This window comes from Ovis canadensis, chromosome 1, assembly GCF_042477335.2.
Source record: "Ovis canadensis isolate MfBH-ARS-UI-01 breed Bighorn chromosome 1, ARS-UI_OviCan_v2, whole genome shotgun sequence".
NCBI classification, from domain to species: Eukaryota; Metazoa; Chordata; class Mammalia; order Artiodactyla; family Bovidae; genus Ovis; species Ovis canadensis.
In genome coordinates, this window is record NC_091245.1 from 149,275,875 (window position 1) to 149,290,261 (window position 14,387).

The following is a 14,387-nucleotide window of genomic DNA, read 5'->3' on the forward strand; positions in this document are numbered from 1 at the left end:
AAATTGAAAAATAAAAACCATATGATTATCTCAATAGATGCAGAGAAGGCCTTTGACAAAATTCAACATCCATTTATGATAAAAACTCTCCAGAAAGCAGGAATAGAAGGAACATACCTCAACATAATAAAAGCTATCTATGACAAACCCACAGCAAACATTATCCTCAATGGTGAAAAATTGAAAGCATTTCCCCTAAAGTCAGGAACAAGACAAGGGTGTCCACTTTCACCGCTACTATTCAACATAGTTCTGGAAGTTTTGGCCACAGCAATCAGAGCAGAAAAAGAAATAAAAGGAATCCAAATTGGAAAAGAAGAAGTAAAACTCTCACTGTTTGCAGATGACATGATCCTCTACATGGAAAACCCTAAAGACTCCACCAGAAAATTACTAGAGCTCATCAATGAATATAGTAAAGTTGCAGGATATAAAATCAACACACAGAAATCCCTTGCATTCCTATACACGAATAATGAGAAAGTAGAAAAAGAAATTAAGGAAACAATTCCATTCACCATTGGAATATATTTTAAAACAAAGATAATAGCCCATAATTCCTATATTTTGCTCCAGAAAACTGCAGTTCACCAATGGGATTTTCAGTGCAAACTGAGATAAAATACAAATTACACTTCTAAAAAGTGAAATACTTTACCCCAAGAATACAAATGAGGAGTATTGACTTGTTTAGTTGCTAAGTTGTATCTGACTCTTTTACGGCCCCATGGACTGTGTGTGTGTGTGTATGTGTATCGGCCCCATGGACTGTGTGTGTGTGTGTGCGTGTGTGTGTGTGTGTGTATCTCCTCTCCCCCACCCTTGAATAGTCTAAGACGCTTAACTACCTCAGAAACACATTATTTGGAACTATGTTCAGAAGGGTCTATAAAAATTCAGGATCATTAAGAACCAATGAAAAACAGATTTTGTTATCACTGAAGGAACTATGAAAAAGTCTTTAAAAAAAAAGTGGAATTTTTATTTTTATGTTTCTGGCCACACACCATGTGACCTGTGGGATCTTAGTTCCCCAGCCAGGGCTTAAACCCGGGCCCTCAGCAGTGACAGCGCCGAGTTCTAACCACTGAACTGCCATGGAACCCTTAAAGAAAACTTTCTTTTAAGACAAGAACCATGGCCAGAGACAGCTATAAGAACATTAAATATGGACAAGATTATCAAGTGTCATGAATAGCGGAAAAGTCTCCTATTTTCTCTTAGCTATTTTGATTCAAGAATTTAAGACTAATGGAATTATGGCTATTGAAATTTACTTAGTTCACACTTTTGTTTCAACCTACTATGAGACTCCTGGCTCAAGCCCACCATTTTACCACGTCACACAGAGCAGTTTGCAAAGTCTATAAAAGTCTGGAAGCTGTTCCTCTATCATCAAGGAATAACCTACTTTGTGGGCACTAAGTGATGCCAGTGCTGAGGATGCCCAGTGGCAGAATTCTTACTATCTGTAAGAATTACTTACTATCTGTATCTGCACTCTTAATGTTCTTCCCCTACAACACCTGGTCAAACAGGAAGGTGTTTGCCTATTTCATTAGAATTGGTGCTTTCTTACAATTGTTAAATCATTTGACTCTAAAATTGTTCTGCTAAAACCACCTGCTTTAAAGTAGAAACATTTTTTCCAGTCCAAAACTTTTTTTTCCAGAAAAATAATTGGAATAACTCATTGTTTATGAATAATATTTCTCAAATACAAAAAAAATAGTTTTTTTCTTATTAAAAGATATTGCTTTCTGATAAGACACTGGCAGGTAAAATAGAAAGCATTCCAAGGCTAAGGAAACAACCATAGGAAAATAGTCTTTTCTATATAGGGCTAAATTGCTACTCGTGTTGTATATGGGTGTGTTTTTATTTATCTTTTTCTTAAACAGAATTCCAGATTTCATTCTATAGGGTCAAGGCTGAAAAATCTATTTTCACAAGCAGCCTGCCTTCAACTGTTTCTTGACTGAAAGTTTCATTTCATGTTCCAGACTCTTTTATCTATGGTTATCCTAAGAGCACTTCATCCTCTGTAAGTTCACCAAGTGGATCTATTCTTTTTATTTCTAATACACCCTTTGTATCTGCTAGGTTTATAGATTTCATGGCTATTTGCACAAAGTTAAGTTGGGTGGCTTCAGATTTTATGAAGACAGCTAAGAGGGGTTCCATGCAGGCGACCAGATGGGCTTAACAGAATAAAGTGCAGTGTGACTAATGAATTAAAATGGCCCTTCTCTATCTCAGTCTTTGTCTCACTGCAGCTGAGGCTATATTAAGATATGGAAAACTGGCACACATTTATAATTTCAAGAAAATCAATTTGATCCTTAAATCCTATGATTTAAATCTTAAATAAATAAAGTTACACATGGTCCTTTTTTCCAAGTCATTTTTGAAAACCCAGAACTAGAAGTCATATATAATTTTAAAAGTAGACAAATGAAATGACAATGTAAGTTAATACTAACTTTTCACAAAACTAGGCAACTATCTGAGTAAAAAGACCTATGTTTAGACCGTTTTCTCCCATACCTTAAACTGTTTTCTCCCATACACTGCAATAGTCAAGTAATTTTAAAAAAATTGTTTTCTATACTGCTTAAAAATTTGGAATAAATGAACCAGAAATAAAACCATGAAGCTACTTCTTTTTTTTTTAATCACTTAAAAGTTGTGCATATTATAATCTGTTGAAAAAAAAAGCGTTAAAGGTAAAAGATATTGTCAGAATTAAATTCTGGCCCATGTCTGCAGTAGAGGCGACAAGCTCTCCACTAAAGCCTGAATGGTTCGCTCATAGCATATAGCTGTCAGGGGGTAACTCCCTAGTCAGTGTCTTAATTTTGCAGTGTTCCCATTCATCTGCTTGGAATCACAAAACTGAGCTCTGTGCAGCAGCGACATGCACAATTTCCAGGCACGGTGCCATTTAAACCTTGCCCCACACTGTATGTTTCTTGTCTTCCTTTCTGCTGGCCCAGGGTCAACCTTGGAAGCCACATCAGCCTGAGATTCTCCATGTCTACAATCACTGGACTTCAGGTGGACTCTATGTTACTTTACAGAAATTCTGCAAGTGTATCTGGTACAGCAGCTAGTATTATCTTGACAGTGGAACATCAACAACAGTTTCCAAATTGGATATAAGGTTCCTTATGTATGCCAACAAAGTTTATTCAAAGTAGAATGTTTCTTAATTTTGTTCTGAGATAATTTCTAAGATGTCATCAATATTACCAACAAGAAACAATACTATGTACTTCTTTGTGATATACGAAGACTCATGTATCTGATTCTTTTTCATAGTTTAGCAACTGGCATAAAATACTACTAATGCTTAACTTCTGACCTGGAAGGAACAAAGTTGACTATATGCTTCTCAGTATCATGAAATTTCACTATCATCTCTTAACACCTTTTCTCTTCTCCTTCCATTTACAATTTTGTTGCTGTTTTTTTGTTGTTGTTTCTTTTAGATTTGACTGGTAACCATTTGATACTTTGAATTATATGTGTATGTCTCTATAATGAAGTGTGGCAACTAAGTGTTCTGCATATTTTTTATTCCTCTAACCAGTTTTGAAGCACACTGTACTTTTAACTTTTTAAGTAACTAGCATATACCATATTTCAATGCTCTTTAACATCTCAGTCTATCTTTTGTTATCACATGCAATACCATTTTAAATAGACAAAAATGGTAAATATAAATTGCATATTGCCCTAAACTTCAAATACTTAGTTTAAGTTTTACATAGAAATTTTTTTTTAACCACATCTTTCCTGTTCACTGAGGCATCCTTTGTTGTTGTTTAGTTGCTAAATCCTGTCCTACTCTTTTGCAGCCCTATGGACTGTCAGGCTCCTCTGTGCAAGGGATTCTCCAAGCAAGAACACTGGAGCGGGTTGCCATTTCCTTCTCCAGGGGAATCTTCCCTCCCCAGGGACTGAACCTGGGTCTCCTGCATGGCAGACAGATTCTATAGCATGGAGACAGCAGGAAAGTTGAGGAGGCCTCACTGGTGCTCAGTTAATAGTATTTGTTGACAGATGGGAAAAAATTCAATAGGACAGAAAAAGGATGACACTGAACATTTACAGCCTTTTGCTCGAAATACCATTTAAAATGTTCGTTTGGATAAGTTTAAATTTAGTTGTGATATTATAGACAGATAAAATGAGGCTAACAATATTATTTTTGTAATTCTATTGGCACATTCCATAGTCTGTGCAACTCGCACTGGCTGCCTCCACTACGTACCAAAAAGAAAAGGAGGACACTGGGTACAGTGCTAAGTCTTTCCAACCAGGTCTGCACTGGCACTCACCTAACTGGATGAACTGTGGCTCACTCTTCACCCCCGACCCGGCGCCCGTGCTGGCTGCCACCTCTACACTATATCGGATCCCAGGAACCAGTGAGGGAATGACCACAGAAAAGGTGGAACCATCTACTGTCTTGTTTATATGGTATCGCGTTTCATTGCCCAGACACCAGACCTGTAAGAAGAACACAACAGTTACGTAAGTTAATATAAAGATCAACATAGTATTGTGGTTTTAGACCTAGACAGAGTTCAGATCTATCATGAACCTAATATAGGAAGTTTCAAAAGTCATTTTCCCCTAATCTAGTTCTGAGAAGATGCTTCCTGTCAAACCTAGTGTTAGTAGTACATTAAAAACCTCTTTGAACTTTCTTATACACTCTTAAAGAATTGTATCAAGTGATTCTACAAATGTTTCTACAGAAGATTATACCAGGCGATTCTACAAAGAACCTGGTTCTTATCAACAGGATTTGCTTATTAAAAAAATACACCTAGGTATTATATGCCAGAAAAAAATAAAAGGAACTTGCAAAAACCTGTATACATCCAGATAAAGAACAGTAACTTACCTATCATCATTCAGTGTTTTCATTTCTGCTATGGACTGGGCATAATACCAGATATCACAAAACAAAAATGAGTGGGAAACTGTGTTTCTAATACTTTATTTCAACAGTTCTCAGGGATAAAATTACCTGACGCTGTTACAGCACCATCACTTTTTATGTCAAAACAAGAAGCAGTTGATTTAAAAAGAGAGAGTTTCTGAGCAATCTAAACTATCTCGGCATAAGCATGGTTTTTAAAAAGAAAACAAGGACATATTTAGCACATGGAACTCTGCTCAATGTTATGTGGGGGCCTGGGTGGCAGGGGGGTGTTGGAGGAGAATGGATACACGTGTATATGTGACTGAGTCCCTTGACTGTTCTCCTGAAGCTATCACAACATTGTTAACTGGCTACACCCCAATACAATATAAAAAGTTCATAATAAATAAAGAGATGGAGCCAGGACCTATTATAGAAGTCTTTTCTGGAAATATGTGTTCCAGACCACCAAGACCTAAAAAATAAATATAACTGAACATAAAGAGTAAGGGTCATCCTAAGATTTTTTCCATCAATGGTACGTTGAACTATTATCCATGAAAGAAAAATAGCACTCTGATCTTGTATTTATGGTAATATTAATTAGTTTTTGATAAAATACAAGATCCTAATAACAATACATATTTGATTTGAAAGAAAAATATTCTAATAAGAAAATTATTGTATCTCTCATTAACTTTGATGATATTTGTGGTAGGAAATTATTTGTAGGAAATTAAGATCTCCGAGCTACGCTATAATCCTTAATTTAAATTTTTCTAAAGGATTACTGAATTATTAGAGTGATCTTTTGCAATGTTGTAGATCTTGGACATGATGCATGACAGTATCTGGACTTAATTTCTATAAGAAAATGATCCACGCAGTAGTAAAACACGCTCTGTATGCTTTATGATGTCCTCCAGCAAGATGTGGGATTATTTTCAAGTAGCCTATTGTTTAAACTGTAATAGGAAATGGGATTTAAAATGAATCTAAGAATGTCAGTGTCCTCTTTCACATGGGCAAAAATCTTTTTTGCTTTGAAAGTTAATATTATTTTAATATTGTTTCAATGCATAATACCAACAAATGGTCAGACTCTATACCAGGGTCTGATCATTTGGAAATAAAGAGTCCTTTGTGATTTTTTTTCCCCCAATTACATTACACAGCTGAACCAAAGCCACAAACTGATTTTGTACCAGTCAATCAGGTTGTGAAAGGCATTTTATTATTTTAAATTGACCATGAAGTTAAGTGAAATCCACCCTTTCTCATTTCTTTAGGAGAGAAATGAGTTTTGACTCTTAGGGGAAAATGCCTACATTAACACAATTTTGCTTGAGAGCTGAGATAGCGCTTTATTCCATATGCTTAAAAATCTCTATAACAGTTTATTTTTCCAGACTGAACCATAGCATCCCAGTATTGAAATAATCTTGAAATTCATGAGAAAGTTCAAAGTGTAGAGACTCTTACCTATTAATGACTCAATTACAGTAGAAGATCTAATTTCAAACACCCTAAAATACACACAGTACATTTATAACAGTATTTTAAATACTTTAAAAAAAGTCACCCCTTTAAATTATACACAAATTCATAAAGAGGTTTTTAGTTTGTTTTTAAAAGTCATTTTAAAATGAAATGTTATACCTAAAATTAAGCTCAGTATATTCGGTCATCGTACAAATCATTTTGGTACTCAGAAGTATATTTACGGTCTTTATTTGGGCCTTACCCAAAATGCATATCAACACCACCTGGAAAGATCTACCAAAGTATATAAACAAGGGCCTTATTACAGATGCTGAATCAGAATCTTTCAGAATGGTGGCCACGCACCTATATTTGGAAAACGATTCCATAAGTAATTCTGATATTAGCATGCAATTACCTGTAGAAGGTAAACGTGTATTTACTTTCTTACCATCAATTTCATGTCAATAGAAACAGGTAAGTTTTCACATTTATGAGACAATTCAGTAAATATAATTTAACTAGTAACTAGAAAAATACTGAGGTATCATGGACATATAAAGCACTGTCTATAGAAATATACGTCTTGCAGTTAAAAAGTCTTCTAGTATGTAATGTGTTTACATACATATTGAAAAAATACAAGAGAAATTTACTTTCTTGTGTGATTTCCATAATTCAATCTATCATTTACTCATTTAACATAGCTCATTAAGACTGTGCTCTAATGGTTATTCATTAATAGGATAAATATCATGTTCCTAACTTAATTTTATTGTACCTTGGCATGCTTAATATATTTGCTTGAAAATAATCTAGGTAAGCCTTTCTAAATTCAATGATTAGAGATGATTAACTTCACAGGTAAAAATAATTATTTAGAATCACTGAATTAAATTACTTCCAATATATCGTATGTTTAAAAAATTTCATTCAAACATATATAGAAATTTAAAATTGAATTTCCTCTGAGACATAAAATTTTGTTTAGAGAGGCTGAAAGATGAAGACAAATTTATTAAAAAATTTTCAGGCACACTGAAATAATTTTACCAACTCACCTCTAATGTTACAAAATTCCAAATGTGTTGAAACAAAGAAAGAAACCATATCTGATACAATTCCATGGGGCAAACTAATTCTGCAAATGCATTTAAGCTGCATTTGGGGATGGGGGGAATAAATTTTGACTAGTCTTTACATGTGTTACTTGTGTGAGCACCTATATATACTGTGAGCAGGTAAATGCTCTCTTTTAAATTATTATTTTTTCAAATGGCTTAAGAAAAAAGTATTTCACAATTATTGACTCAACGGACAAGTATTAAAAAAAAAATTTATGTTGCTATGCTCACCAGCAGATGGCGCCAAATATCCATGAACAATATAACCAAGCTTGCTTTTTTACTATACATGTATTTACCTTATACTCTTGGACCATTCCATTTTGAGTATCTTCAGGAGGTGGCTGCCAACTAACACGAATTGCAGTTCCATTTCCATCATTCTTTGATACAGTTACACTTTGAGGTGGGGCACTGGGTGCTATTAAATTGTTTTAAAGAGCAAGTTTATAAATAAGCATATTAAAAAACATTGAAAGCAGGCATTTAAACCATTAAACAGAACAAAGTTTATGCCTATAAATATATATATATATATATATAAGGATGTGTCTCATCCAAGTCTGATTAGTCCCAAACTGTTTAAGTTTTTCCTCGATACTGCTAACATTGTTACTGTGAATTTTCTATAACCAAAGTTATACAGATTAGCTATTTCCACAAAACATTCCAGGCGAATTCCTCTCTCTCCTATCCAAGTGCCATTGTCTCCCTAAAATGTTCAAGAGTATAAATGCTAACCATCCATGACATTAACTGTATTATAATTTACTGTAATCAAAGGAACAATTTAGGAACAATTCTTGTTATTTTTAAAGATTATACCTGTGACATGTAACTTGTAACGTTTATGTAAATACTAATTTTAATTTCCAGTTACAGAGTGGTTAGACATACTGACTTGTGTCGAGCTGAGGGGTTTCTAGGGATATGAACCATAAAATGTTAATCCCAGAAGGTCCTGGGCAAACCAAGACATTACTCACTTTATTTACAAATCCTCACTCAAAATAACATTTGATAAATGAATGAAAAAATTAACAGAAAGGCAAGCAAATTGAGGATAATTACATCTTTAAATGTGAATTTTAATTCTGAATAATTAGATATATCCAAGATATGTCACTAAGTAATACAATGTTCACATTTGCACATTTTTATATAGGCCGCTATTAAAGCAAGTCAAGTATTACAGACTTTAGTTTTTAGTAGTTCTAATTAAATAACATCTATTAACAAAATATAATGCTCACTACCAAGACAGTTAATAATGTCACTATTACCATTAAAATTTTTCAATTACATTAATAAAAGCCTAATGAAAGTACTGCAATGCATAGTCATCACACATTTCATTATACTTGCCTTCTTCTAGCGTTTTGGCAAATTTAATTTCACTATCTGCTCCTTGAAATTCATTAAAAAAAGGACGAGCCTTAATTTCATAGTTGACTCCTTTTTTGAGATCAGGGATAACCACACTATTTTTGGTTGGGGTCCTCACTTCAAAAACTAACCACTCGGATTCACCATGGTTGGCTCCAGACGGGCGGTAAAGAACTTTGTATCCTTGAATATACTGAGACTGTTGGTCCACCTATTACAATGACAAATAAAATGTAATCACTCATTCCTTCCATTGACTTGTTAGAAAATCATGAAAATTAATGTGACAGGAGGCAAAAAAATTCTATCTGGCTTCATCTCACAGTTTTCTAGTCTATATGAGGTAGAATATGAAAAACAAATCACTATCCTTTGTAATCTGTCCACTTATCCAGCTTAATGTATAAGATTAGCTATGAATTTCTATGCTTCATGCAGAAATGTGCCGCACCATGGCAGTTCTCTGGTAGACAGCTAGAGATAAGTCAGAGTGTCAAGGGGATGAGGAAACAACATGTGTTTTCCATTTTCTAATTTTAAAAGACTACTGAATGCTATTTAGAAATAGTTCTCAGTTAAAATGTTCATATGTTAATAATTCTGTAAGTTATATACACTCTTTTGAAGAGTATTAGGAATACATAGCTTGTTTCCTTTGAGACGGGTAAAGTTCATTGTATGTGTGCTTAGTCACTCAGTCACGTCTGACTCTCTTCTACCCCACAGACCACAGCCCACCAGGCTCTTCTGTGCATGGGATTCTCCAGGCAAGAATACTGGAGTGGGTTGCCATGCCCTTCTCCTGGGGGTCTTCCCAACCCAGTTCATTACTGCATAATATAAAATACACGCAAGATGACATTTTTCTCTGTTTAAAACCATTTCATAGCTACCACAACAAACAACGTTTATATTATAAAATTATCATTGGTGGGGAAGTAAGGAACAATATATATATGCAAATTTTTCATATGATGATCTCCAAAAAGTCATCTGCTTATTAAAACTGAGATCAAGTATTACAACAGCAACAATGACTCACTGTCCAGTGCACTTCGATTGAAGAGGAGGAAAGGATGGTGGGGTTGTGGAGATGCAGTACAACATTCCCCAGTTCTCGCTGGACCTGCTTGTGATCCACCCCCTGACTGGTTGGGGGAATATCTGCAACAATCCCAGAAGACTGTGTCAAAGCCTAGACAATGGTTCTGACGTGAATACAAGCATGGGGAAACAGTCCTTTCATTCATAGCAAATCTCAGAAAAGAAGAATCATTCCAACTGTGAAGAATAATTTCAATCTGTGCTACAGAATCAAACAGGAACAACCTAACCTTTTTATTAGAATCGGGAGGACAGGACATACAGAGAGAGAGAACAAGCAGAGGGCATAGAGAAAGCAAAACAGAGCAGGTGGCAAAAATAACAACGGCAGACATCAGTGTTTGAGGCCTCCTCCTATCATGTAATGATCGCTTTCTCGCCTAGGATGAACGGCTTAGTGCAATCCACTCTGAGTTTGTTACAGAACCTTCTGTAGTGATCCTAACTATGCAAGAAAGGAGATATCCAGGATCTGTGACCAGCAGATGAGTAATGAAGAGAATGGAAACACCCAAGTGGAAAGCAAGCGCAAAAAGAAATTAGACACCCCTTATCTTATAAGATAAACCTAGATATCTTTCCAAATAAGATATAAGTTAGTGGTTATAAAAGGGGGGTATGGAAACCACCAATAGGATAGGACAGGATAGAATAGAATAAATCTGATGAGAAAAGAGTACTTAACATCTATTTAACTGATGGTTGCTTTACTTTAATCATCATATCCCTGTCAAAAAGGTTCAATAAAGAGCTTTAAATCTCAAAAAATCAATGTTTTTAGAAAGGAGACCAGGCATATAGTAATAATTAAAACCATTACTAGTGTTCATTTATGTTGGATTTTTTTTTCCCAACAAAGAAGTATTTTTGCTAAACTTACTAAAAAGTCTGTACTTGATAAAAGTTGCCTGTTTCTACAGATATTTTCTAAATACAGATGCTTTGCTTTGTTTACAGTAGCCAGTAGCATGAACAAGAGAAGAAAATTAATACTTTTATATCCAGAATTGTCCTTCTCAAATACTGTATTCTGGCACATATATTCTAGACTACTTTCCATCTCATAAGCAACAGAAACAAGAATATTAGTTTTATGAATAATTAAAGAAAGAACTGAGTTTGGATAGAAAACAAAAACATGGATATTAAAAGTAAGATCGGGGAGGGGGGGTTCATGTTTGAGAATGCATGTAAGAATTAAAGATTTTAAAATTTAAAAAATAAAAAAAAAAAGGGAAAAAAATAAAATAAAATAGAGACTGTTACAATAGACAATGATAAATTTTACAACATGAGGAATATAGCCAATACTTTATAATAAGTAGAAATGGACTATAACTTTTAAAATTGTGAATCACAACGTTGTACACCTAAAATTTCTGTAATAATGTACATCAAATATATCTCAAGAAAAAATAAAAAAAAAAAAAAGTAAGATCGGTTATCTGGGAAAATAATTTTAAAAAGAGTAGATATGTGCATTTGTATAACTGATTCACTTGCTATACACTTGAAACTAACATAACCCTGTAAATCAACTATACTTCAATAAAAATTTTTACAAATGAGGTTTGTAAGTATCTTTGATAGAGTTCAGGGAAGGCAGGCAAATCAAAGAGATGACAGATCAAGAGTACTATTCAAGACTCTGATATAAAACCTTGATTATATATATATATACATATATATATATATATATATATATATATATACTGAGCCTCTGACATAAATTTATAAATAAGCAAAATGAGAAAAACTGAGTTTTGGCTTCTCATCCTTTATCAAACATTAGGAGTAGGTTTGGCTCATATTGGTCCTCAGGCCACAGACTATAGATAGAAAATACTTGATTGTTAAGTTTTTCATCTCAGGAATATTTCCTTCCGCACTAGTCTCCATTGCTCGCAGAACTTAATTACCATCTATCATTCATGGACAGAACTGGCAACTCCCCAACTCAGCAACTTGACAGCCATGTAACACTGGGAAGATTTTGTAACCTCACTATTTGTCAGTTACCTCATCTGTCAAATGGCAGTATCAGTGGAAGTCACTTTGGAGTGTTTTTGTGAGAACTGAATTTCTTAAGGCATAGAAAGTCCTTTTGTTGAAGGTAGGGATTGGGTCCATTTTTACAAACCTAGAATACCTAGCACAATGACATACGTATAGAATGCGTTTAATTAACACTAGCTGAGTTAAAGTGAATTACTGTATGGAACACAGACACATATTATACACATTAGCTTCTAAATATGCTCTCTCATATGTAAGATTCCATCCTCAGGGAAATCGTCTGCCTTCTAGGAAGCGTCTTCAAACATGTCAGTAATCATTTTTAAAGGTAAAACTACTATAATTTGCATGGCAATCTCTAATTTCTCTGGTGGAGGTAACCTTGCTAGTTAATCCTCTCGTGAAAGTTTCTAGATTCTCTTGCCTACTGTCACCATCTTGGAAATAGAACATTATTTCAGAAAATTCCTCACAAGTAAGAAAAATGGAAAGTAATGTTTCATAGTATAATATTGAGACATTTATTAATTGATCTCTTTATCGTTCTTGTTTTCCTTCTCCTCCTGAAAGAGGTGTATTATCATGAAAAAGGTCTTCCCAACATTCAGAATCAAACTTGGAGGAAATCTTAGATACTATTTTACCCCTGCCATTTCCCTAGTATTGGAGTTTCCTATACACGATCTTTGAGGATGGGACTGTTCAAGTCCTGTATCATTATTTACAATAATTGGTCTTTTGTTACCTATAGCACACGTATTCTGTACATTCTGTGTCTGTGTACATATTCTTTAAAAGATAGGGTTCAAGAATGCTGTGTGGACAGAACGTGGATAAAGAACAGTATTAACAGTGGCAACAACCACCTTCATTGGTCTCCAATCCCCCCACCCCACCTGCTAGCTGCTCATTATAATCTCCCTTGCATTATCAAATCTTATATTTGAGAGAGCACATTTTGATTACCCTGGGATAGGGTTACTGTGACATGGAACAGTCAGGAACAGGAAACTATGCCCTATATCTGTGCTAACTTATGACCCAGTTTACTCCTAGGAATCTCCACTTGGGGAAGGCTTTCCTGAAGCCATGCTGCAGAAGCAGTTAAAGAAGTTATGCTGGGATTTCCTCGGTGGTCCAGTGGTTAAGAATCTGTGCCCCCAGTGTGGTGGCTGAGTTCAAACCCTGGTCAGGGACCTAGATCTCATAGGACACAATTAAAGAGATTGAATGCCACAACCAAAGATCCCAGGTGGCACGCAGAAGACCTAATGTGGCCAAATCAGTCAATCAGTCCATCAACACTAAAAAGAAAAATTATGAAAACAAGTAGCTTGCCCGCTTCCTGTGAATCAATTTCCAACAAGTCTTTCCTGAATTCCCTCCACCTCGGCTCTTCCCCTAACTGCTTACGCATTCTCTTTCTGTCAATTGGATTTTCCCAGGTTCTTCCCCAGGCTCCTGCTATGGTCTGACTCAGCTCAGTTTCACTGTGTCCAAAAGCCATCTAAAACTAGACAGTAAAATTTGCCTCAATGTTAACTTCCATTTGCTGGTCTTATTTAGGTGCCTGGAGTTGGAATAAGCCTATCTTGCTCACACACAAGTCTCTTAAAATATGAAGGAAAAAAAATATCTGGCCTAGTCTAACTTTATTATTTGGGGGGATATTTTTTGTGCAAAGTTCTGGATTTTTTTTTTCCAGTGATAAGAATTTTAGCTTTCAATGCAGCCTCCCCAACCATCCTCATCTTCCTTTTAAATATCTTAAAATTCTACCTGAAAATGTAGTGCTCAAAAAAGAACACATTACTCTATTCGTGATCTCACCAGTTCAGATTTTGCTCTGCATATAATTCTGCTAAGACTACATTTGTTTTTCGGACAACTACTCACTCAGTTGGCTCTGGGAGGTGTTCTATCTAATTGACTTCAAACACTGAAGTCAGCCTCCCCCCCACCCTGCCCCCAACACACCCAATGCACACACTCCTTTTAAGCCCAGTATCCTCAGCCTATCCTTCTATAGCTAAGTTTTAAAACCTAAGTTCAAGTACCAGACTTTTAAATTTGCTCCATTAATTTTAATCTTGTTAGCGCTAGCCCATCATTCCAGTCTGTCGAGTTACTTAATTCTGGTTCTCTCACTTAGCATGAGAGCTGTGTTTCTCAAATTTTATGAACTTTCCTTATTTTTAGTCCAGTGAAAGAAATACAAATCCAATGACGAATGACAAAGTCTTATGGTATAACATAGAAAAGAAATCTGAGTCCTGCATATTCATAAAGTTGGCTAATTTAATACTTGTCCAATCCTGTGGAGTAGGGATTTTTAGCCC

The 14,387-nt window shown here is 35.1% G+C and overlaps 1 protein-coding gene across 1 annotated transcript in view; it reads right to left on the reverse strand.

Annotated features, from left to right (window-relative positions):
• The window catches only part of ROBO1 (roundabout guidance receptor 1), a 452,203-nt gene that overhangs the window by 59,042 nt on the left and 378,774 nt on the right, over positions 1-14,387 (reverse strand). Inside the window, exons 14-17 of the mRNA XM_069578675.1 lie at positions 9,971-10,092; positions 8,908-9,139; positions 7,842-7,963; positions 4,344-4,515 (exon numbers count right to left, since the gene is read on the reverse strand). Coding sequence (XP_069434776.1) covers positions 4,344-4,515; positions 7,842-7,963; positions 8,908-9,139; positions 9,971-10,092 — 648 coding nt within the window. The remainder of the gene's footprint in view (positions 1-4,343; positions 4,516-7,841; positions 7,964-8,907; positions 9,140-9,970; positions 10,093-14,387) is intronic.